At 40.8% G+C, this 26,527-nt stretch overlaps 2 protein-coding genes across 3 annotated transcripts in view; one reads left to right on the plus strand and one right to left on the minus strand.

Annotated features, from left to right (window-relative positions):
* FANCB (FA complementation group B) overlaps nucleotides 1-26,527 on the plus strand; it is a 288,694-nt gene that overhangs the window by 129,041 nt on the left and 133,126 nt on the right. The gene's annotated exons all lie outside the window — the stretch shown is intronic.
* The window catches only part of GLRA2 (glycine receptor alpha 2), a 204,100-nt gene continuing 198,995 nt past the window's right edge, over nucleotides 21,423-26,527 (minus strand). For both annotated transcript variants that reach the window (XM_049871800.1, XM_049871798.1), the window contains exon 9: nucleotides 21,423-21,701. In XM_049871800.1, coding sequence (XP_049727757.1) covers nucleotides 21,423-21,701 — 279 coding nt within the window. The remainder of the gene's footprint in view (nucleotides 21,702-26,527) is intronic.

A 26,527-nucleotide genomic window follows, 5' to 3' on the forward strand; every position in this document is an offset into this window, starting at 1 on the left:
ATGTGCCATGACTCAAAATGAGAAGAAACAGTTGCAAACACCATTAATAATCAGAATGTGGAATGTATGAATAATGAATCTAGGAAAGTTGGAAGTCATCAAAAATGAAATGGAACTTATAAAAATCGATATCCTGGGCATTGGTGAGCTGAAATGGACTGATATTGGCCATTTTAATCGGGCTGCTATTCTGGGAATGACAGATTGAAGAGGAACGGCATCAAATTCATTATCAAAAACAATATTTCAATACTTCTATCCTGAAGTATAGCGCTGTCAGTGATAGGATAATTCCACCTACAAGGAGGACCAGTTAATACAACTATTACTCAAATTTATGCACCAACCACTAATGCCAAAGATGAGGAAATTGAAGATTTTTGCCAACTTCTGCAGTCTGAAATTGATCAAACATGTAATCAGGATGAATTGATAATTACTGATGATTGGAATGTGGAAGTTGGAAACAAAGAAGAAGGATCAGTAGTTGGAAAATATGGCCTTGGTGATAGAAACGATGCTGAAGATCCCATGATAGAATTTCACAAGACCAATGACTTCTTCATTGCAAACACCTTTTTTCAACAACATAGACGTGGACCTCACCAGATGGAATACACAGGAATCAAATCGACTACATCTGTGGGAAGTGAAGATGGAGAAGTTCATCAGCCAGAACAAGGTCAGGGGCCAACTGCCGAACAGACCCTCAATTGCTCATATGCAAGTTCAAGTTGAAGCTGAAGAAAATTAACACAAATCCACGAGAGCCAAAACACAACCTCTAGTATATCCCCCCTGAATTTCAGACCACCTCAAGAATAGATTTGATGCATTGAACACTAATGACTGAAGACCAGACGAATTGTGGGATGACATCAAGGACATCATACAAGAAGAAAGCAAAAGGTCATTAAAAAGATAGGAAAGAAAGAAAAGACCAAAATGGATGTCAGAAGAGATTCTGAAACTTGTTCTTGAATGTAGAGTAGCTAAAGTGAATGGAAGAAATGATCACGTAAAAACGCTGAACAGGAGATTTCAAAGGGCAGCTTGAGAAGACAGAGTAAAGTATTATAATGAAATGTGCAAAGGCCTGGACTTAGAAAACCAAAGGGAAGAGCACTCTTGGCATTTCTTAAACTGAAAGAACTGAAGAAAAAATTCAAGTCTTGAGTTGCAATTTTGAAGGATTCTGTGGACAAAAGATTGAACTACCCAGTAAGCATCAAAAGAAGATGGAAGGAATACACAGAGACACTGTACCAAAAAGAATTGGTTGATGGTCAGCCATTTCAGGAGGTAGCATATGACCAAAAACCAATGGTATTGAAGGAAGAAGCCCAAGTTGCACTGAAGGCATTAGCGAAAAACAAGGCTGCAGGAATTGACAGAATATCAATTGAGATGTTTCAGCAAACAATTGCAGTGCTGGAGTTGGTCACTCGTGTATGCCAAGAAATTTGGAAGACAGCTACCTGGGCAACCGACTGGAAGATGTGCATATTTGTGCCCATTCCAAAGAAAGGTTCTCCAACAATGCAGAAGTTATCGAACAATATCATTAATATCACACACAAGTAAAATTTTGTTGAAGATAATTCAAAAGTGGTTGCAGCAGCTCATCGACAGGGAACTGACAGAAATTCAAGCTGGATTCAGAAGAGGAGGTGGAACGAGGGATATCATTGCTGACATCAGTTGGATCTTGGCTGAAAGCAGAGAATACCAGAAAGATGTTTACCTGTGTTTTATTGATTATGCAAAGGCATTTGACTGTGTGGATCATAACAAACTCTGAATAACATTGAGAAAAATGGGAATTCCAGAGTACTTAATTGTGCTAACGGGGAACCTGTACATAGATTAAGAGGCAGTCGTTCGAGCACAGCAAGGGATGCTGCATGGTTTAAAATCAGGAAAGGTGTGTATCAGGGCTGTATCCTTTCACCATATGTATTCAATCTGTATGCTGAGCAAATAAACCGAGAAGCTGGACTATATGAAGAAGGCCGTATCAGGATTGGAGAAAAACTCAGTAACAATCGGCGATATGCAGATGACACAATCTTGCTTGCTGTAAGGCAAGAGGACTTGAAGCACCTACTGATGAAGATCAAAGACTACAGCCTTCAGTACGAACTACACCTCAACATAAAGAAAACAAAAAACCCTCACAAATGGACCAATAGGCAACATCATGATAAAAGGACAAAAGATTGAATTTGTCAAGAATTTCATTTTACTTGGATCCACAATCAACGCCCATGGGAGCAGCAGACAAGAAATCAAACGACATATTGCACTAGGCAAATCTGCTGCAAAAGACCTCTCCAAAAATGTTGAAAAGCAAAGATTTCACTTTGAGGACTAAGGAGCACCTAACCCAAGCCATGGTGTTTTCAATCCCCTCATATGCTTGCAAAAGCTAGAAGATGAATAAGGAAAACTGAAGAATAATTGATGCCTTTGAATTATGGTTTTGGCAATGAATATTGAATATACCAGCAACTGCCAGAAGGATGTACAGGTCTATATTGGAAGAAGTACAACAAGAGTGCTCCTTGAAATCAAGAATGGTGAGATTTCATCTCACGTGCTTTGGACATGTTATTAGAAGGGACCAGTCCCTGGAGAAAGACATCATGCTTGGTAAGGTAGAGGGTCAACAAAAAAAGAGAAGACCCTCAACTAGATGGATTGACACAGTGGCTGCAACAATGGGCTCAAACATTGCAATGATTGTGAGGATGGTGCAGGACTGGGCAGTGTTTCATTCTGTTATACACAGAGTCACTATGAGTTGGAACTGACTTAACTGCACCTAACAACAACACGTGGCACATATTTTTTGATGGTAGATAGGCATTTCATTCTATATGTAGAAGCCTAGTGATGATAAGAGTCCAGAGTTACTGTCTGGTTGCTTCTTTGGAAGCTAGGCTCTCCACAGGCAATATTAGCAGAGAATGAGTTCTGGAGTTTTAGGATGTTGGAAGCTCTCCCTGGTGATTGGGGTAAGCAATGTAGATTGCAGGAATTGGGGCTAGTAAGGAAGAGCCCTGTCCTCCCCCTCACACCCTTAGCTCCCCCAGCATACCAAAAGTACGCAGGAAAGAAGAATGACAGTGACAGAAATGACAGGGTGGCATATGGAGGAGAGAGACACATTATAATCTGGAAGACATGTAGTGGATTGCCCATAGGGAAGGCTTGTATTTTTAGCAGCACTAAAACTTAACCCAAATAAGAATGCCAGGGTCACTGTGAAAAAGTGTCTTGGACCCTTTTGTGATTGGCAGGGATTTGGGGTGTATGTCAGAAAATGACATGATTTAGAGAAGTGGTAGATATCATCGGCTCTTGGTTCCCTGAAGCCTTATTCTGCGTCCTCATTGTCTCCTGCCTCTTTACGGCTTATTTTCATATTTCTTCCATTTTGTTCTTTTTTCCCTTCCAAAGACTGGGGACATTTATGAGCAGTATTTAAGCACTTTGGGGGGCCTTACAGGGGAGGACAGTATTTTTAAAAAACTTTTTATTGATGTAAATGTACACCTTAATGAATTTTCAGAAACTGAACAGACCTCATAACTAGCACCCCCATACAAAAAGAGAACACTACCCACATCCCACTAGCCATCCACATGTCTGTTCCCATTCAATAACCCCTTCCAAGGGTAACCATCATTCTGACTTTTAGCAGCACAGATTTATTTTGTGCTTGGAAATGTATATAAATGGAATCACACAGGAGACATGCTTTAGCGTCTTTTGCTCAATTTTGTGTTTGTGAGATTCATCCATCTTGGTGCAAGTAGTTGTAGTTTGTTCATTTTCATTGCTGTTTCATCAATAGCAGTCCCTAGGTGGTGCAAATGGTTAAGTGCTCAGCTACTAACCGAAAGGTTGGCGGCTTGAATCTACCCAGAGGGGCCTCGGAAGAAAGTTCTGACCATCTGCTTCTGAAAGATCACAGCCATTGAGAACCCTGTGGAGCGCAGTTCTACTCTGACACACATGGGGTCGCCATGAGTCTGAACTGGCTCTATGGCAACTGTTTTTTAATAGCCAATGATCTATTATTATTATTATAGATAAAAGATTTAGATATAACATTTAGATATAGCCAATAGATATAGATAGTAGCCACATTATGTTCATTCTGCTCTTAGTGGGCATGGGTATAGTTTATGGATTTTAGCTATTATGCATAATGCTATGAACATTCTGGTGAACATACGTACACATTGGGTGTATACCTGGGAGTGAACTTGCTGGCCGGTAGGGGATGTATGTACTCAACTTTAGTAGATGCTGTGAAGGCACTATTTACTGAGTGCCTTTTATGAGCCCAGCACTTGCCATGTCATCTCAATAAGTCTTCACAAAACCCTTTCAGGATCTTATTATTGAGCTCATGCTGCCAATGAAGACATTGAGGCTCAGAAGGGTTAAATCAATTGTCCAAGGACTCTCATTTTTTTGCCTGGAGCGGGGATTAGAACTTGAATTGGCTTGACTTCAAAGTCTGTTTTGTTTATAATGCCCTCCCATAAGCTTCTGATCTCTCATTTAGAACCATGAAGGACTCTTCATTTGATTTAAGGATAAATGTCAGTGGCTTTCCCAGCAATGCTGTCTGTTTTATCCACGATGTTTTGAGCTATGAAAACCTTTTATGTGTGTGTGTTGCCTAGAAGTGCTGGCTAAAGGGAAGGATGCAGAGCAGTAGAGATCTGCGTTCCCTCTGTTCCCAGGTGAGGCAGAGAGGGTTACATGTCCCCCAAAGGTTTGGGCTCCCCTTCCCCAGTGTCGCTTTGTGTTGGGCAAACCAGGAACTACAAAGCAGCCATCCAGAGCACAGCAATTGGTCTCTATTTGCCAGGAGCAACAGAGGAAGAAGTAGCATCAGGAATAGAAGGAGGAAATGGAATGTGTGGCTAATTGCTTCCATGAACAACTGCCTCCTTTGCCATGAGACCAGACGTGGATGGTGCCTGGCTACCATTACTGAACATTTTGATGAAAGATTCCATAGAAGAATCCTGATCAAAAGGAGGAAAATGCAGAACAGAATTTCAAATTCTCGTGGACTCCAGACTTCCTGGAGCCATGAAGGTTGGATAAACCCCTGAAACTATTGCCCTGAGATGATCTTTAAACCTTAAACCAAAAATATTCGTCTTCTTAAAGCCAAGCAATAAAACCCGAAACCTGTTGCCGTCAAGTCAATTCTGACTCATAGCAACCCTATGAGACAAAATAGAACTGCCTCATAGGGTTTCCAAGGCTGTAATCTTTATGGAAGCAGACTGCCACATTTTTCTTCTGTGGAGCAGCTGGTGGGTTTGAACTGCCAACTTTCAGTTAGTAGCCAAGTGCTTAACCACTGCACCACCAGGGCTCCTAACCAAACAATAGTTTAGCTTACCTAGTAAAAAATGTCTGCCTCGAGCAGTAAGCTCTTTTAAGAATTATCTATATTGGATCAAACTGACAGCAGCATCTTGAAAGATTAGATAGGAACCTTAGGGGGCAGTGAGTTTATGTTAATAGGGGAGGAACAACTCAGAAAAAGAGGGTGAGAATAGTTGCACAACTCAAAGAATGTAATCAGTGTCACTAAATGGTACACGTAGAAACATGTTGAATTGGTGTATGTTTTGCTGTGGCACCGTGGTTAAGAGTTACGGCTGCTAACCAAGGCTGGCAGTTCAAATTTACCAGCCGCTCCTTGGAAACCCTATGGGTCAGTTCTACTGTGTCCTGTAGGGTCGCTATGAGTCGGAATAGACTCAACGGCAACGGGTTTGGGTTTTTTTTTCTGTCAACAACAAAAGAAATAAAATAGCCCAGGAACTACATTTCCTATCCCTCTTGTATCTAGGTGGGACCATGAGACAAGTTCTCACCACAGGAATATGAGTGGAAAAGGTGTGCGTCATCTCCAAGCAGTAGTAGTTGAAAGCAGGTGCTCCTTCTTCTCTCTGTATCTTTCTGCACACCAGACAGATGCAGAGCATCCAGCAGTGGTCTGGGCCTGTGGTGATGGTGCAACCACAAGATCGAGGGAGCCTGATCCTGAATCACTACTTAGAAGAGAGGAGAACTACCTGCCAATCATAAATGACCATTTGGACTTCCTTTGAGTGAATGATAAACTTATTTTGTGTTAGGCCTTGGAGATTTGGGGGTTTATCTGTTACAGCAGCTAGCGTTACTGTAACTAACACACCAGAGAAGCCACTATGCCCATGCCACCACTCCCGCCGACCTTAATCATTGGGATTCAGGCACTCATTCCAGGACAGAAACCTTGAAGACTTACTTCCCTGCCTCTCATTAACCTGCCAGGATCAAAGGAATTAAATGCTCAGCTCTGCAGGGCCTTGATCCGATTACCTTTGTAAATTATCTTCAGCCCCATTATTTATTGCAGCACTCATTATGCTGTGACAATGTGATGCAGTATTATGTAACTTAATCTTTGAACCTCTTTGTTCTTTGTGAAGGAAGCCATTAATGAGTGAAAAAAGGCTTTTTCATGGCTACAACTGAAAACTTGGTTGAACCTCTCTTATAGATAGCTACGCATTTGTATAGCCCTTTTATGCTTTTCAAACTTCACCCCTCACAGAAGCTTTTCAAGCTAGGACAGGCAGCTCTTATTATCTCCACTGAGCAGTTGAGAAAAATTAAGTGCAAGGAGGTGTAGTCACACTGGACCAGAACCCAGACTGGTGACTCCAGCCCATTGTCCGTTGGCTCCTCTCTGACTCCTCAGTGTTTGTGTCAGGAGTCAGGGAATTATTCACGGAATCTACCAAACCACATTACAACAGGCTTTTACAGTTGGGCCTCTTCAGTATGAGTCTGAGGAATCTAAGGAAATCAATAACTTCTTTAAATTTGGGCTAACTTGACATGTCTCTTCCTAAAGCTTATTAGCCTATCAGCAGGGCTGCAGTGCACAGATGTGTAGATCGAATATTACCTAGCCATATCTGGCAACCCATATGGTCATATACAGAGGACCCAATGCCACAAGATCCAGGTAAGGGTTTTGGCACATTCTGAACATAGATTTGAACCCTTTTTCTACAGATGTTGGCTTTTCTTCTTTCCTTCTTGCTTCAAGGCTGTGAAACTAGTAGGCTTTCCAAATTCTGATGCCTACTGTCTCTTTCTGTTTACATGTTTATCTTATTTCCAGATTGACTCTGCCACCTACCATCAAGTCCCATTCAAATGTTTTTTTCGTTGGTTTGCCTGTCTGGCAAGATTTGTCTATCTTCCTCTGGTCTACCTCTCCTCTAGTAAGTGGAGGCCTCCCCACCCTCTCCTTCTATAGGCGCTTCAAGATGGTTAACCCAAACATGGAGATTTTTGATTTCCAGTACCCTTCACACAAGGTACAGTCCCATCACTGTTCTTTCTTTTATGTGGGCCCTCATGTGGATTGAATTCCCTAATACTACCTACTTATTTTCTACATTCAGGGATTCTTTAGCCCTTTCTGATCTTCCTGTTCTCTAAACACTGCCATGGGATGCCAGTGAGGAGCCCTAGTATTGGGAGTCAGGAGACCTGGATTGTAGCATGATGCTGTCTTTGATCCTGTGGCCCTAGAAGTCATTTACTTTATCTGAGCCTAAGTTTACTTTTCTGTAAAATGAGGACATTGGGCTAATGACCACAAAGTTACTTCCCAGACTATAATTCTCTACCTTTGATTTGAATTGATGGGATCCAACCAAGTTTTAAGTATCCTTGGTGGCACAGTGGTTAAAGCACTCAGCTGCTAACTAAAAAGGTTGGCAGTTCGAACCCACCAGTGGCTCCATGGGAGAAAGAGGTGGCAGTCTGCTTCCATAAAGATGTATAGCCTTTGAAACGCTATGGAGCAGCTCTACTCTGTCCTGTAGGGTCCCTATGAGTCAGAGTTGACTCAACAGCAATAGAACGAATGAATGAACCAAGTTTTGGGCAAGTGCCCTACTTAGTTCTCCATAAACACCAGAGCATATTCAGAAAGTCTTGGTCTATTTCCTGGAAGTAAGTACTGAAGGATCTAAATCAATTGGGCTCTTTGGGGAAAAATTAAGTCGTATGTTTATTCTTTCATTCAGTATACATTTACTGAGTATAATAGTTATGTATTGCTCAATAAGAAATTACCTTAGAACCAAGGGCTTAATACAACAATCATTTAGTATTGCACAATTTCTGTGGCTCAAGAATCTGTGCGTGGCTTAGCTGGATCCTCTGGGTCAGCATTTCTCACAAGGCTGAAATCAAAGTTTTGGCCAGGACTGCAATCAACTCAAGGTTCAATTGGTGGAAGACTTATTTCCAAGTCCACTTATGTGGTTGTTGGCAGGATTTAATTCCTCACAGGCTATTGGACAGAGGGCCTTTGTTCCTTGCTGTTTATTGGCCAGAGACCTTCCTCAGTTCCTTGCCCCCTGGGCCTCTCTATAGGGCAGCTTACAACATGGCAGCTTGTTTCATCAGAGTGAGCAAGTATTAAGAGCCAGAGAGAGAGCAAGGGAGAAGTCACAATCTTTTGTAGCCTTATGTCAGAAGCGACATTCTGTCACTTTTGCTGTATTCTGTTTATTAGTAGGAGCCAACAAATAGCCATCTGCTTTCCCTATTCCACTGTGAACCAGTTGAAAACTCAAACAAACAGGTAAGGCAGATGGTAGACAGCTCTTGCTTAACATTGGTTTTCTGTTAATGAAATCAGATGCTCTACATGGAAATGCTCTTTTCCCATTATTTTAAATGGGAAAAATTACTAGGCATTATAAATGAACCCCAAACTCCCAACCAACTAAAACACATTAACATGCCCGTATGTAAAGAACAAACTGTCATACCAGAAGGTAAAATGCTTAAAACATCACTTAATTGACACCAATTAATATCTTTGCTAACAAGAAGCTGCTTTATGTGCAGCGGTGTCTTTCCTAGCGCCAGCAACATCCTAGCCACAAATCCCCTTTGTTGACCCTCAGAGCAACTTCAAAATATCTATGTGTGATTCTAATCCATTAAACATGATCCATTGCATATACCAATTGCATTTAGAATGAAACTTGAGATGTTTCCCGCACATTGTTTTCTTGAAAAGGTTGCCTGATAGTTGTATTAAAAAATTAAGGCGTAAATATAATTTTTTAATACAACTATCATTCCACTGAAAAGTACTTATGTGGAATGAGATATTAAAAAGCAAGAGGCATTCTCCTGAGAAAACATTGGCCAGGGACATATTTTATGTAGTATACCTGTGTCACTTTTATTCTAAATAAGGTTGATGTTAGAAAACATGGTCTAAATCTGTGGGAAAATGGGCTTTACATTTGTGTACTCTAGAATTAGTCAGACTTATCTGTTTAGTCATAAATCACACTGGAGAAGTGCTGACTGTCCCTGGATGGGAAGGCCTCTTTCAATAGAAGGCAAGACCAGAGTACGACATACAATTTTGGAGCCTAGGCTGGCTCCTGAGAGAGGGGAGAGAGAGAAGGGGGTAGAGAAACAGCTACAAACTATCCAATCAGATTCAGCCACTCCTCCTTTCCAGGGAGGGGCTGAGAGAGGCCAAGAGCAATACTCCAATGAGCTCCATCCACACCTAAAGAAACAACAGAGGTGGGGAGGTGTAATCCCCACCACAGACCCTATAAGTTAAGTCCCAACACCTTACATGCATGAATCCAATGATCTTGCAAATTAGATGCTGCTGTCATTATCGCCATTACAAATGTGGAAACTGAGAATTCAAGAGATTAAGCAACACATCAAAGGAACAGGAACAGAAAGTGGCACATTTGAGACTCAAACCCAGGCCTATCTGATCCTAAAGCCTGTATTCTTAACCCCAGTGCACTATTGTCTTATTTCGTGTACCTGGAACTGTGAACCGTACCTGGAATGTTACTGAATTTTTAGCCAGTGACATGGTAAATTTTGATGGATTTTAACTGGTAAAATTTTTATCCAAGTTTTTAGAGTCCTTTTATTTCTGTCTTTTTTCAGGCTGGAAATTCTTCTCATTTGCTCAAATTATGTTTGGCAATAGAATGGGTCTTGTCATGTTTCAACGGGGATATTTAATTTCAAAACTTTAGAGACCCCCCTTGTGAGAGTTAGCCAACTATATAGTTAGAGGGGACAGTGTCCACACAAGACCACCCTCACTTCTGATATCAATTGCAGGTTCAGGGGTTTCCCCAAACCACTCCCAGATTTGATAATTCACTAGAAATACTCAAAGAACTCACTGAAAGCTGCTATACTCGTGGTTACAGTTTAGTACAGGGAAAGGATACAGATCAAAATCAGCCAAGGGCAGAAGCACACGGGGCAGAGGCTAAGAGAAATTCCAGATATGGAGTTGCCGCTGTCCTCTCCCTGTGGAGTCCGGACAGGCTTACTCTCACAGTATCGCCGTGTGACAATACACACAGAGTACTGCCAGCCAGGGAAGCTCACCTGAGCCTTGGTGCTCAGAGCTTTGTTTTGTTTTTTGCAGGGGGAGAGGGGTCCATCAAAACTGCCCGCAGTGCTGACCTTTGTCTCCAGCCCTTCCAGGGGCAAAACGCATGCCATGTGGCCCAAAGCCCCCATCATAAGTCACATTGTTAGACTATTCAGTGGCCAACAAAGACACTCGTATCAGCCAAGACATTCCAAGGGCCTAGAGATCATCTCCCAGTAGCCAAGGGAAAGACCAGACTTCCCTTTGGGTAAGGTTAATTCTTCACTACGCACCCTCTTTAATTTCCCTCTGATCTCCTCTATACGCTGTAGCCAGAATTAAGTTCTGAAATGCAACATCTGACTTACCCCTGCCCTGCTTAAAGCCTTGTTATGGCATCCCATTACTTACAGAATAAATTCCAAGATCCCTAACCAGGCATTCATGTCTTCATCCCTTCTTTTGCTCTGCAGCCTCATTTCTCATCCCCATTCTAGAATAATAAGATCCAACCATTTGAAACAATCTCCAGGTGGCGATAGTTTCTCTATGAAGAAGAATGTGAGATGATGATAGTTTTGACTGGATGATTTAGTAAAAATATGATCACAGAATCAGAGATCCCCAGAAGGCCTCTGATATATCCCCAATTTCCCCCCTGAACCCCGAAGGCACCTAAAATATTCACAATGAGTGGTTGCTAAGGCTGACTCTTAAAATCCAGAGTCCTCAGGCCCCAGTCTCAAGGCTTTCATTGGGTGTGGGGCAACCAGAGCCTCCCAGCGAAACACGGTTGGGTTGTGTGTTTGTCCAACCAAGTCTGAAAGGTGACTGATGTTGCCGGATTCTCAACTGATTGGAATGGAAGGAAGCTGGTATAGTTGCAATAAAAAAAAAAGAAAGTCATCTCAGTGGGACTGAAGAGGAAAGATGTAAAAATCGGCTTGAATTCATATTAAATCCAGAGGTTTGGGGTTTCCCCTGCAGCCAACCCATAGGCCGAATGGAGCTAGGATGCAGTGCCTTCGCAGCAGGTTGATTTACAAGTTAGTGTTGCCCTGAACTTCATTAACAGCTTATTCAATTAGTCCCCAAAGCCACTGAGAAAATACCAGGATAAGAGGGCACCAGTTCCCGCACATCGGCTGTCACCATGAAGAGAGCTGCCAAGGACCTGCTGAGAGCACCTGTGTGCCTGCCTTCACCTGTGATGTTCAGATCCTTTGCAGTTTGGAGACCCTGACATGTAAGCCCATTTCAGTGATACTGGAGAGCAAAAATGGAAAAAAAAAAAAAAAGATCTATTAGAGGCTTTCCTGAGATCAATACCATAATTACATTTTCAACCTTCCAGGTATTAATCTTCTACTTTCGTTCAGAAAAGCAATTCCATTTTCCTAGTATGGTCTCTGGTAAATAATGCTGCTTCTCCATCTCTCTGTTTAAAATTTCTCCCTGAGGGGGAAGGGAAGGCAAGCCTTTTCCTCGTCTCCCCTTTGCTCCCATAGCCCATAGCCTTTCTCTCTAATAAGTTGAATTTTCACTGATGCTCTAAAAGATTTTATAATGTTCACAGCTTGAACGTAAACTGTTTTCAGTGCTTTCTGACACTCTTTTCTTTCATAATTTTATTTAAAAGTGTTAATTTTTGTTTAAAAATAATGCTAATAATATCTGTTGAATACTTATTATGTGCCAGTTACTGTTTTAAGCACTTGACATGAATTAACTAATTTAAATATCATAGTAACACTGTGAAATAGGTACAATTTTACACATTAGGAGTTCAAGACATAGAGAGTTTGTTTGGAACCCTGGCCAAAGGCTCACAGCTAGTATGTGGCAGAACCAAGATTTGATCCCAGGCAGTCTCCCTCTGGTGCCTGCATGCTGAACCACTCAGCTGTATCTGGCTGAATATGTATGTACCGTATATTGTACTAGGTGCCAGGAAGGCTGTAAAAAATCAGACATAGTGCCCTTGAAGATCTCATAGGCTGGTGGGGGAAATGGATAAGAAAATGAATAATTTAAAATGGATATGGACAGAAAATGATATAATAATAGCTACAATAAGGAAATACGCAAGATGCCATATAGAAGTCTTTTTAGAGTATTACTGATGGTTGGGGGAAGGTAATAGCATTTATTCCATCATGATCATTTCTGTTACTGAAGATGCAATATAATGTGGTGACTAAGAATGTGGATTCTGCAGACATACCGCCCACATCTTAACCTTGGCTGTGACATTTATGAGCTGTTTGCCCTTGGCAAATTACTTAACCTCTCTGTGCCCCAGTTTCCTCATCCATGAAATCGTTTTCAGATAACTTTGACATTCATGGTTTCATTTAATTCTCACGACAGCCTTAAAAGGTGGGTAGCTGGGCAAAAGGTCATCATCCCCGTTTTACAGACATTGCCTACAGTCACACAGCTAGTACCTGATGGCTGGACACCCCCCTGTGATGTTGGACCACCCCCTTAACTGTGCTGTGTTTTAGTTTCCTTATCTATAAAATGATGATGGTGATGATGATGTTGGTTGTCATTCACTGAAGGATTACTCCATGTCAGGCCCTCCTCTGAGAAACTGTTATTCTTCTCCATTTTACGGGGGAGGAAACTGAGGCTACGGGAGAAACTCCCCCAAAGCCACCATTCATGTGCTCACAGGATGATTTGGCAGGGTTTATGGGAAAGCAGTTTGTAAACTGTACCGGTGCTACCCCAGCATTAGATAAGAGCAAAAGTCTTCCTAATAACTTCTTCCCACTGTCCCTGGTTATGCCAACTTAAACCTTTTCAGTATTTAAATTAAGAAAATGTTTTCCTTTTTCCATTAGGTCAGAGTGAAATAATAAAAACCCTGTTGTCCCCTTTTACCAAAGAAGTTTGTTCAAACTGCCTCCAGATATGGTCATTTCACTTTCAACCAGCCTTTTTGCTGTTAGATGATGATTTTAAAATTACAATAGTTACAGTAGACCACAGAGGAATAGACACATAGGAGTCTAGGCTCTGAATGACATCTCTCGTGAAAGAAAACATTACTAATTAAAGGTGGGTCTGGGGAGAGGTGAGAACTAATATTTATTCAGTACCCATTAGGTGGCAGGCACTAATAATTTAATCCTCACTTCAAATTGTATGAACTAAGTATTATTTTGTAAGAAACTCAGTCCTGAGCCATTAAACTATTGCCCAACGACACTTGCAAATAAGAGACAGGGGAAATTTAAACTCCAATCTGATTCCACAAACCATACCTTTACAACCATGCCAGCTGCGTTCCAGAAGAACTGGCAAATAATCACGTGGGGGTAGAATAATTTAAAGGAGAGAAACTCCTTTAATATCCTTGGAGGCGCTTGTATTGGAACCCAATTTTCCTTTAAATAGTACTTTTCCCAAGCATATACCATATCTACGGTACTATGCTAAACATGGGGATATAAAGAAGCCTCAGTCTCCCTTCTCAAGTGAAATAGTAAACTAGGGTTTGACTTACTTTGAAGCACAGAGTTTAGAGTATACATAGACTGGAGTCCTCGAGCAGATCGCTGGATGCTTAGGAGCCTGAGTAAAAGTTCTATCTAGCAGGCCTTTAAGAATAAAGTACTAGGCATTGGAAGAGTGTATGGAATCGATGACATTTGAAGATCCCATTCAGACTCACGATTAATGCCATAGCGAAACTGTCATGATTTGGTAGAGGGCAGGCTTCATAGAAGAAGAAACGTCTGAACAAAGAAGGGAAACTCTTCACTCACAGTTTTAGTACAGCTCCCAAAATTGATACTCCATCCAAAAAGAGGAATTTGCAATTGCAAAAAACAAATAGAAAAACAACCAAATGCTCCATCTTAACTCAGAGTCTTCATCTTTTCCTATCAGTAACCAACCTCGGAGACCATGGACCATCGTTGTTGTCGCTGTTAGCTGCTGTCGAGTCGGTTCCGACTCATAGCGACCCAATAGGACAGAGTAGAACTGCCCCATAGAGTTCCCAAGGAGCGGCTGGTGGATTTGAACTGCCAACCTTTTCGTTAGCAGCTGAGCTTTTAATCACTGTGCCACCAGGGCTTCCATGGACCATTAAGAGAGTTAACAGCAAATTTTATAAAAATGCTCATGAAGCCATTTTTCTTCCCAGTCTTTCCACCTGTTTACAGTGTCTTTGGGGGATTCAGTGAAAAAGCAGCTGGAAAATAATTCATAATGGGTAAGGTGCAGAAAAGCCTGACCTTTACCATTTCCAAATATTCTCCTCCTGGAATAGGGGACATAGAGGTCACAGAATCAGAGTTAGGAGACATTTAATGATTTCCTTAGACGATATCGCATGTTTCCGAAAAGAATCGTGTTTCAAAGGACTTAAGCCCTTCAAGATGCTCCTGGAGAAGAAAAAGTATCCCAGTCAAGAGAATTTGAGCATATTTTCATTCTGCCTTTCCCCTCTTGGAGAATCACATTGCATAATAGCATACCGTGGGCTATGTCCTACAATAGAATTTTTTCAAATATTTTTGACCATAGAATCCCCTCATAAAGAAGTAATGCATTTCAACCTTCTGTAGAATTAGATTTTTTCAGAACACACTTTGGAAAATGCAATTCTAGTACAATTTCTTTATTGTTAAAGACATGGAACCTGATTAAGTTTTGACAGCATTTTCATCAAACTGGGTAATAATAGGTTCCTTAGTTCTATCTCTGAGTCTCCCATGTGCTCAGTTAACTCCCTAATAAATATTAACTTTTGAATTTTTTATTGAACAAACACTATATTGATTGAATACCTACTAAGTGCCAGGCATAGATCCAGGCCGATAAACCAAAGTTTCTACTTTCTTACATGGAGCTTCCCTTCAAACGTATGAGTGTGTATCTGTGTATATGTGTGTAAATGTTTTAGACTTTGTGAGCCATATGGTCTCTGCTGCAAGTACTCAGCTCTGCAACTGTACTCGGAAAGCAGCCATAGATAATACAGAAACAAACAAGCATGGCTGTATTCCAATAAAACTTTATTTCAAAGGCTGGTGGCAGGTTAAATTTGGCCCATAGGCAGAACATTGCTTGACCCCTGCTCTACATACATACAGGGCTTACTCATTTTATTCAGGCCTCTGCTCAAATAAATGTTTTATCAGAGAAGCCTTCAACAACCACCCTATATAAACGAGTACCTCCCCATCATTACACTCTATTTCTCATTCTGCCTTATATTTTTCACAGTATTTGTAATCTATACGGTCATTATGAGTCGCAGTCCACTCATGACAACGGGCCTTTGTTTTTTAAAGGTGGCCAGTATGCCTGAAGGTAGCAGGGATGAGAGAGTGTAGTGGAAGGGGAGGTCAGATCATGTGACCACAGTGGGGTCACTGGCTTTTTCTTAGAGTAAGACGGGCAGCCAGCAAAGTCATATGATATATGATATATATATATATGATATATGTCTTAAAAGAAACTTTCTGGCAGATATCTTCCTTTTAGGTCCCTCGGTGGCACGAGTGGTTTGCCATCGACTACTAACCTAAAAATTGATGGTTTGAACCCACCCAGCAGCGCTGTGAAGAAAGGCCTGACGATCTGCTTCCATAAAGATTACAACAAGAAAACCCTATGGAGCAGTTCTACTCTGTAACATATAGGGTTGCTATGAGTCAGAATCAACTCAACTGCAATGGGTTTGGGTTTTGGTTTATCTTCCTTTTATCTCTTCTCCCTTCTTCCCTACTCCTCCCCAAAATCTCTCCGAAATCTCATAGCGACCCTGTAGGACAGAGTAGAACTGCCCCATAGGGTTTCCAAGGAGCACCTGGTGAATTTGAACTGTTGACCTTTTGGTTAATAGCCATAGCTCTTAACCACTGCACCACTGGGGCTCAAAGAAATGATTAGCCCTGAAATTGCATGATGTCTTGGTTAGTCCTGATCCTGGCACAGAGAGGGCCTCCTTGCCCTTTGGTTCCATCTTTCTTGAGGCCCTGAAGCCTCTGATGAGGCTTCAGTCAGCGTAAGAACCAAGCAAGCTGTGCAGCCCGTGAGCAGCCTCAGGCCGCAGCCTAAGAAGTTGAGGGTGGTGCAGGCTTCACGGAGAGCACCTTGGAGCCTCACTCTCCTCTCTGAAGACACATTCACTTACTTTTTTAGGAATCATTTGTTCCAAAGTGATAATGTACTTTCAAATGCTGGCTTGTAGTCTAAACACATCTAATACACACTGCCCTGAGCTTGGGGAAATACATTCTGTGTTATTTTTACAGTGCATTTGCACCGGAGAAGGAATATCGCATCTTTTCGTAGGTGGGGGCGTGTGTGACAAAGCAAAGGTAGTTTTCCCTCCTTCAAAAATGGAAGTAAATAGGGAATTCCCTTGGTGTTTTTTCACCCCCAGTATCTTTCTAGCCGTTCAATTATACAAGATATTGACTCTCTTCGAAGATATTCTGGATAAGATATTTTTCTTAGCTATTTTCAACAGAAATATTCTATTGTGTGCGCACCTTTACCGATTTCTTTTGTTATCCCAGAGGGTGGGTTTTATACTTTCCAGGCTTTTGTTTTCTTAGATACGTGGATATAATGAAAGGGGTTAGGAAACAAACCGTGCTGCTTGTTCAGCTTCTAGTATAACTGGTGATCTTGGGTTAGGCACTTAACTCACGGAGCTTCTGTGTGTCTGTGGATGAAAGGATGGATGTCAGCTCTTCGTGTTCTGGCCACCTTGGACAATTGTTGTTAGAATCAAATGCTGTGGTAGGCATTAAAACACTGACATGTTGAAAGCACTATATGAATGTGAGGTTGTGGTGTCATCTTTAGTTTTTCTACTTTGTGATATATCTATAAAGAATACGTATTTCTTGAATCATTCAGATTATGCTTAAAACACGGAAACCCAAATTGGTGAAACTAAGAAAAAGTTGAAAGCAGAGGTTGAAATATTTATGAAAGTCTCTCTGGCAGACATATGACTTAAATTCATCCCACAAATTGGCTTTGGGCTTAAAGTAGGAAATGCAAAAATCCTAAAAATTATTCTGAATGGATTTTTTTTCCCCAAAGCTGTGACTCCTATGATATGACATTTTGTGCTGTGTTTGTGCTGTTTTGGTTAACCTTCTTATTTGATATTAACAGAGTAAGCGAAATGTAAAATGATATTCATTTAATCTGTATTGGAAATGTTGCTTTCAGAATTTGGCAGCTCTGTTCAGTGGCATAGAAGAGGAGCTTAATGCTAACACTGTTGGGGAGGATTACAAAAAAAAACAAACTACAACCAGTCTGTTTCTCATAACCTGTTTAGGACCACGGTGTTTGAGAATACCATAAAGAGTTTTAAACCTTAAGTTACTGATGTGTTCTTAAAACCAAGTGGTAGGAATTGAAAAACATTTTTTTTAAAGACAAGTCCCCCAGTTTGTCTGAAAACAGTGGCAGTAGTTGGGTACCTGATGGCATTTCTGGGTTGGGAAAAACTTACCTGACTTTGTCAGCTGGCAAGCATATGTTCCTTACCAACTTTTGCCTAACCTAAAAAACCTCTAGAGATGGTAATAATATTCACTGGGCAGCTGAGCTTTGGCAGGCGTTGTGGAGAACCCATAAAAAAACACAGCCACTTTCTCCAAGAAGCTTCCAGTCTAATGAAAACAGATAATAAGGTCTCTTCCTCAGAGCCATGATTTTACTCTTGAACTATTTTCCTTTGTATACTGTCTTGAAAGAACGATGTCCTAAATAAAATCTCCAATAACATTATAGGGGAATTATCTGTTTCACCAGAGTATGTGGTGTTCAGAATCTTTTTCCTGAGATTTTTATCTAATTTACATATCCCAAGTCAGTGTATTTAAGAGGTTTTTCTACTAAATGAGGGCAGAGTTGGACTAAAATCAAAGAAAAGTCATGAAGCCTTCTTGCCATCCAGAATACTTGAGTGACTGACATATTTTTGGAGGTAAATCTCTTTACAATTTTCTCATGTGGGAATGACACCCTCCAGAAAATTATATGTACACACATTGATTAAACGTGATAACTTAGATTAGGATTTCTCCTCCCAAGGTACCCCTGCTATGCATCAGGGTTTTTCCTAGGACACCTGTAGGGTCAGGCCATCTTTGGGCGGCACTTCAGTCTCAGTTTTACTGTTTTACAGTGGGAGGAAGAGAATCAAGAAGCAATTGGGGAAGACTTTCCCTCATTTGTTTGGAAACCAATGAACAACAAGACAGAAATAGTGTTTTAGGAACGATGGAAAACACATGGCATTAAACTGGCCAAGGCTAGACATTGTGAAGCTTCACGCCCAGTGGAAAACCAATGCTATTTCATACTTACTATTATTTTATTATTATCTATTAGTTATTGGAAAGAGCCCTGGTCCACAATGGTTAAGCATTTGGTTACTAACCAAAAGGTCAGCATTTTGAACCCACCGCAGGAGAAAAGGTCTGTGATGTGCTCCGGTAAAGATTATAGCATTGAAACCCTATGGGGCAGTTCTACTGTGTCCTGTAGGGTCACACTATGAGTTGGAATTGACTCAGTGGTGCACAACAACAACTACATTACTTATTGAGACTTTACTACGTGTTAGACATCATGCTAATGGCTTTACCTGCATTTTTTCTGCCAAAAACAAACCCGTTACCTTTGAGTCGATTCCAACTCATAGCAACCCTATAGGACAGAGTAGAACTGCCCCATAGGGTTTCCAAGGAGCAGCTGGTGGATTCAAACTGCTAGCCTTTTGGTTAGCAGCTGAAGCTCTTAGCCACTGCACCACCAGGGCTTCATTTTTCTGCCAGTCCTCTTGAAGCTCTAGGAAGCAGGAAAAGTCAGGTAACTTATTCCAGATCATACGGTTAATAGGCACCAGAGCTAGTCTGTTTCCCAAATTCCTGCTCCCGGCCACTCTGCAATATACCTCTCCTTGGAAATGATTCATTATTTGAGTAGGTTTGTTGTTATTGTTATGTGCTGTGGAGTCGATTCTGACTGATACCAACCCTATGTGACAGAGTAGAACTGCCCCGTAGGGTTTCCTAGGCTGTAACCTTTATGGGAGCAGATCAACAGGGCTTTCTCCTGCAGAGCCGCTGAGTGGGTTCAAACTGCTGACTTCTCAGTTAGCAGCCCAGCGCTTAACCTTTACGCCACCAGAACTCCTTGAATAGGTTTAAATGGCCATAAACATTGGCTTATGAATCTACATCTTCCTGAGAATATTATGATGGATATCTTTGGTTAAAGAAAATATACAAGGGCTACCTCTACGTCACTGGAGTTTGCAGAGACATTTTTTCATCTTGGAATGCTATTCCAGACAAGATCAGGATGGGAGATGGATAGGTTGGTCTTTTAAGTTTCTTTTCACCTTGAGATTTTATGATTCCTCAGTGCTCTTGGAAGCCTTCCATGTCTCATATGAAGTATCCAGTATTAGATTCTACTCACAATCACTACAATGCTTCTGTGCCTCTGTTTCCCTGTTTCTACAATGAGGCCGAAGTGTCTTCCTTTCTTTATAGGCATATTATAATCATTAATAATTTGATTCTATATAAATGCTTCAAGTTTATGAGGAAGACCAGATACCAAAATCCAGGTTGTCATTGTCATCTAAATTATTTACAGTTTAGTGCAAAAATGGAAACACTCTATAAAGACGTTCTGTGGCACACTTAGCTTTATTGAAATTGAACAAATACTTTTTTAAATAACCCCTTTTACAGCACATGTAAAATTTAATTTTTTCATTATAATTTCACAGGTTGTCTTTTATCTGAGTAAGCAAAAATACTTCTTTTTTTTTTTATCTTACTTAAAACACGTAGCCAGGATTCGAACCACGTAGCTCTGGTACCAAAAAGGCAACGGGCTATGAAAATCACAGTACAATTTTAAAATTCTTAAAGTTAGTCAAGGGTATTTAAAACAATAGTCACTTGGATTAACAGTAGAAATCAGGGGTCAGTTGACATTAGGACTAGTGGTTACACCTACAACGAGAGCAGAAATGGGAAATTCAAGCTAATCTGAGCTACATCATTCAGGACACACCATCTGCATAAATACTGTGGCCGAGAAGATGCAATGGCTAAGTCACACTTAGACACTTAAAGCCACACATAAATATAGCCAAAACAAAAAATATCGCACTAACTTGGCTCTAAAATAAAATGGGCATATATTTTTAAGAGGGTATACTATGAAATCAATTACACAGTACACAATTTCAATCCCAAAATTACTTCGAGGAAAGGAAGGATTAAAATGCACACCTGCATGGACAGTAGAAATCTGTTCTTTGTCATTGGTGTTATGTGTTGTTGCTATTGTTTACTGGAAAGTAGAAATAATTTATGATCCAGAAAAGGATTTCTTGGGTGAAACACTAATTACAGACATTATAAAGAATGTAGCTTAGGAGACTTGTTTTAAAAACAAGGCAGCATTTTCCTGAAAAAGTTTGGTCCTCGACTCACTATAGGCTAGTCGCTATGGTCAGATGGTAAGCACTTTTGTTTTGTGTGTGTGCATTTTTTAAACTAACTATTCAGTACCAGAATTCGTCAAAACCAAACCAAATCAAAAGACAAATAGCCCTCGAGAACTTGACCCTGCATATCATGTCTGATCGATGCATCATCTGAAAGAACAATGTTAAAGACTATGGAAGAGAATTATGCTCCCGAGATTCTGTAACACCTTAATTTTGTGCAAACACTTTTTTCTTCATGGCCTGGATAAGCTCTTTCTTCATGTAGGTGCCAGGAAACCCGCCCACATGATACTCCCTCCCCCCCCCACCTTCTCCTCTGTCATGGTGATATAAAGACAATTTCACTGTGTATTTACAAGCACAACACTTAGGCAAGAAGGTCCCCGGATCTGTAGGGCACACCTATTTCTTGTGGACATCCTCATGCCGAATGATCTTATATGTGATCCAGTAAAAGATGTTGAAAATGAGGAAGGCCAGTGGGAAGGCAGCTCGAGATATTGTGTCAATCCTTTTTGCCCGGTCCACGAACTTCTTCTTGATGGCATCTGCATCTTTAGGGGGTGGTGGCAGCGGGTTGGCAGGTGTGGCCTTGACAGCAGCCCCATCTTTCACCTGGAGGCAGTGACCCATCCCATAACCACTGAAATTAAAGCGGCTTTCCCGAGTAACATCTTCCTCCTGGGGGAATAAAGACAGAGGAAGCACAGACTGATTGTCAGGCAAGGCAGATGGAAGATACTGAGAATACTTCAGAAGTAAAAGTCTAAATCATAGTTAACTGGTGGTGCGGGAGCCTTTGGGAATGGGGTGTTTTCTCCAAATACAACTCAATTATTCAAAGGTTCATTAATTTTTCAGGCTGAGAAATTAAGGATAAGAATGATGACTCTGTGGTCATTTTAATTAACCAACAAACAAAAAACACCTAAACTGTATTCGGCACTGACTTTCCCATAATCGAGTTTATTAATCCACAGATTCGAATAGACTATTTTGAAGCCAGTTCTCAAAAGATGATCATTTGTTCATTCACTCACTCATTCGTTTATTCATAAAACATCTACTGAGCCCCTGCTGTATGCCTGACCCTGACTGAGACACTTCTAATAATGTGGCCCATTCACACACAGCCCAGTTCCTTCTATTAACATTGGCTTTAAAAATGTCCAAGTGTAGATCTAAGATCTAAGGTTAGCCCCTCAGGTGCACACCTGTTTCCCCCTGTAGCCCTCTAGTTCATCTCAGTGATACAGTAGAGATTAGATATTCATTATTTGGTGTTGAATATTCTACCATAGCTAATTTTTCTAGTGCTAGTTTTTAACATTGACTTTTTTGGCTAGTTTTTTTTTTGTCACTAACATAATTAAGCATGTATGGTTTTAGCTGATGTCAGTGGTATTTTGTGTTGATTATTCCTACAAGAATCAGATACAAAGACTGACAAATTGTATTTATTCCTTGGGATAAAGAGCAAATAACCTTAGCAGAAGCAAATGTATGGGATCTGGGTGTGTGGTTGGGTCAAAAGAAGAGGTCAAAATAGTGGGATTGAGAAGGTGGGATTGAAATGACTGGCTTTATAAAAATTTAATTCTAAGTAGCCATCAATTAAATCACGTTCTTCTACGACTAGATTGCTGCCTTCCTTAATACTCCGCAGACCCTTTGAGTCACCAGAGGCACTTTTGTCTTTTCTTGCCAGATAATTAGTAATAGTTATGTTTCCCAAAAGCGAAGAAAACTTGGTATTAATTTTATTTCACCAGTGTTTATTGTTTGTCAGTAGTGCCTTCGGCTATACACAAAAGGTATACTGAACAAAGGACTTTTAAGATAATACGAGTGAAAGCCCAACTGTAACCCAAATGGTATGGGAAAAACAAGTTGTATCTTGTGTATTGAAATAGTTTTGTAAATTCAACAGGAGATCTCAGGTAGGCGAAGAAGGTGAGAAGAGCCATTTCAGTTAATTACGATTTATCATGTGCAAAATGGAGAGTGAGAGAGCATATGGTCTAAAGAAAAGTGCAAAGACTTCAGAAGAGTTACAGTAGATTATAGCGTATGTGCTCTGAAGGGTAGACACAGAACCTGGAAAGGAGGAAATATTGGCTTGGATACGTCTCACTTAGCTAGATTAGTACCCAGGTGCCACTGCCCTGTATGGGAGGTACAGGCATCCTGAAAATGAAGACGAGAGTCCAACAGCAACCTTGGGGCATTTGGTTTATTACTACTGCCCACTATAATACAGTGCCTCCCATGCGGCCAGCACTAAATGTGGCTAAACATTGCATTGCAACCTTGCAATTACTTGGAAGAACTTGAGCTGGAGAGATAGCGAGTGTGAATACTTCATGCCACTCTTTACTGTGTAGATCTGATCTCTAGGAAAGTCAGGCTAGAAAACAGAGGACTCATTTACTTGATGCATTAATAGTTCTGATGAATCTACCTAGTGCTACCAATAAAACACATTAATTATGATCTTCAATCAACCTGTTTATATCATGAAAATCAGGCCAAAGCTCTTATAATAAAGTAACTGTAGATCTACTATGTTATAAAGCCATTTCTCCACTACTTTTATTTATATAAGGAGCCCTGGTACTGCAGTGAAACCCTGGTGGTGCAGGGTTAAGAGCTACGGTGAGCTATGACTGCTAACCAAAAGGTCGGCAGTTTGAATCCACCAGTTGCTCCCTGGAAACTCTATGGAGCAGTTCCGCTCTGTCTTACAGGGTTGCTTATGAGTCGGAATCGACTCGATGGCAACAGTTTTTTTTTTTTTTTTGGTAGTGCACTAGTTAAGCACTTGGCTGCTAACCAAGAGTTCGGTGGTTCGAACCCACCTGCTGCTCCACAAAAGAAAAATGTAGCAGTCTGCTTCCATAAAGATTTACACTAGAAACACACTACATACCTAAACTAACACAAACAGATGTAGAACAACTAAATAAACCCATAACAAAAGAAGAGATTGAAAAGGTAATCAAAAAACTCCCAACCAAAAAAAAAAGCCCTGGCCAGATGGCTTCATTGCAGAGTTCTACTGAACTTGCAGAGAAGAGTTAACACCACTACTACTAAAGGCATTTCAGAGCATAGAAAAGGATGGAATACTCCCAGACTCATTCTATGAAGCCAGCATATCCCTGATACCAAAACCAGGTAAAGACGCCACAAAAAAAGAAAATTACAGACCTATATCCCTCATGAACTTAGATGCAAAAATCCTCAACAAAATTCTAGCCAATAGAATTCAACAACATATCAAAAAAATAATTCACCATAAACAAGTGGGATTCATACTGGGTATGCAGGGATGGTTCAACATTAGAAAAACAATTGATGTAACCCACCACATAAATAAAACAAAAGACAAGAATCACATGATTTTATTAAATGATGCAGAAAAGGCATTTGACAAAGTTCAACACCCATTCATGATAAAAACTCTCAGCAAAATAGGAATAGAAGGAAAATTCCTCAGCATAATAAAGGGCATTTATACAAAGCCAACAGCCAACATCATCTTAAATGGAGAGACTCTGAAAGCATTTCCCTTGAGAATGCGAACCAGACAAGGATGCCCTTTATCACCGCTCTTATTCAACATTGTGCTGGAGGTCCTAGCCAGAGCAATTAGGCTAAATAAAGAAATAAAGGGCATCCACACAGGGAAAGAAGAAGTAAAAGTATCTCTATTTGGAGATGACATGATCTTATACACAGAAAACCCTAAAGAATCCTCAAGAATACTACTGAAACTAATAGAACAGTTCAGCAGAGTATCAGGATACAAGATAAACATACAAAAATCAGTTGGATTCCTCTACACCAACAAAGAGAACTTTGACAAGGAAATCACCAAGTCAATACCATTAACAATAGCACCCAAGAAGATAAAACACTTATGAATAAATCTAACCAGAGACGTAAAAGACCTATACAAAGAAAATTACGAGACACTACTGCAAGAAACCAAGTGACGTACATAAGTGGTACGACCACTTTGGAAATCGATTTAGTGCTTCCTTAAAAAGCCAGAAATAGAACTACCATACGATCCAGCAATCCCACTCCTTGAAATATATCCTAGAGAAATAAGAGCCTTCACACAAATAGATATATGCACACCCATGTTTATTGCAGCACTGTTTACAATAGCAAAAAGATGGAAGCAACCAAGGTGCCCATCAACAGATGAATGGATAAATAAATTATGGTATATTCACACAATGGAATACTACTCATGGATGAAGAACAATGACAAATCCGTGAAATATTTCGTAACAATGGCGAAATCTGGAAGGCACTATGCTGAGTGATATTAGTCAGTTGCAAAAGGATAAACATTGTATGAGACCACTATTATACGAACCTAAAAATAGTTGAAACAGAGAAGAAAATATTCTTTAATGGTTACCAGAGTGGGTAGGGAGGGAGAGGGAGAGGGAGAGGTTTTCACTAGTTAGATAGTAGATGAGAACTATTTTAGGTGAAGGGAAAAACAACACACAATACAGGAGAGAGGTCAGCACGACTGGACTAAACCAAAAGCAAAGAAGTTTCCTGAATAACCTGAATGCTTTGAAGGCCAGCGTAGCAGGGGCAGGGGTTTGGGGACCATGGTTTAAGGGGACATCTAAGTCAATTGGCATAATAACATCTATTAAGCAAACATTCTGCATCCCACTTTGGTGACTGGCATCTGGGGTCTTAAACACTGTCAAGCGGCCATGGAAGATGCATCAGTTGGTCTCAGCCCACTTGGAGCAAAGGAGAATAAAGAACACCAAAGGCACAAGGTAATTATGAGCCCAAGAGACAGAAAGGGGCACATAAACGAGAGACTGCATCAGCCTGAGACCAGAAGAACTAGATGGTGCCCGGCTACAACTGATGACTGTGCCTGACAGGGAACACAACAGAGAATCCCTGAGGAAGTAGGAGAGCAGTGGGATGCAGACCTCAAATTTCTCGTAAAAAGACCAGACTTAATGATCTGACTGAGACTGGAAGGAACCCAGAGGTCATGGTCCTGAGACTGTCTGTTAGCCCAAGACAGGAACCATTCCCAAAGCCAACTCTTCAGACAGGGATTGGACTGGACTATGGAATAGAAAATGATACTGGTGAAGAGTGAGCTTCTTGGATCAAGTAGACACATAAGACCATGTGGGCAGCTCTTGTCCGGAGAAGAGATGAGAGGGCAGAGGGGGTCAGAAGCTGGCTGAATAGACACGAAAATAGAGTGGAGGGAAGGGTTGTACTGTCTCATTAGAGGGAGAGCAAGTAGGAGTATATAAAAAAAATAGCAAGGTGTATATAAGTTTTTGTATGAGAGACTAACTTGGTTTGTAAACTTTTCCTTAAAGTACAATAAAAAAAAAAGATTACAGCCTTTGAAATCCTACGGGGTCAGTTCTACTCTGTCCTATAGGGTCGCTGTGCGTCAGAATCAACTTGACAGCAATGGGCTTGGGTGTTGGTCCTAC

This window comes from Elephas maximus, chromosome X (assembly GCF_024166365.1).
Source record: "Elephas maximus indicus isolate mEleMax1 chromosome X, mEleMax1 primary haplotype, whole genome shotgun sequence".
In the NCBI taxonomy this organism is placed as follows: Eukaryota; Metazoa; Chordata; class Mammalia; order Proboscidea; family Elephantidae; genus Elephas; species Elephas maximus.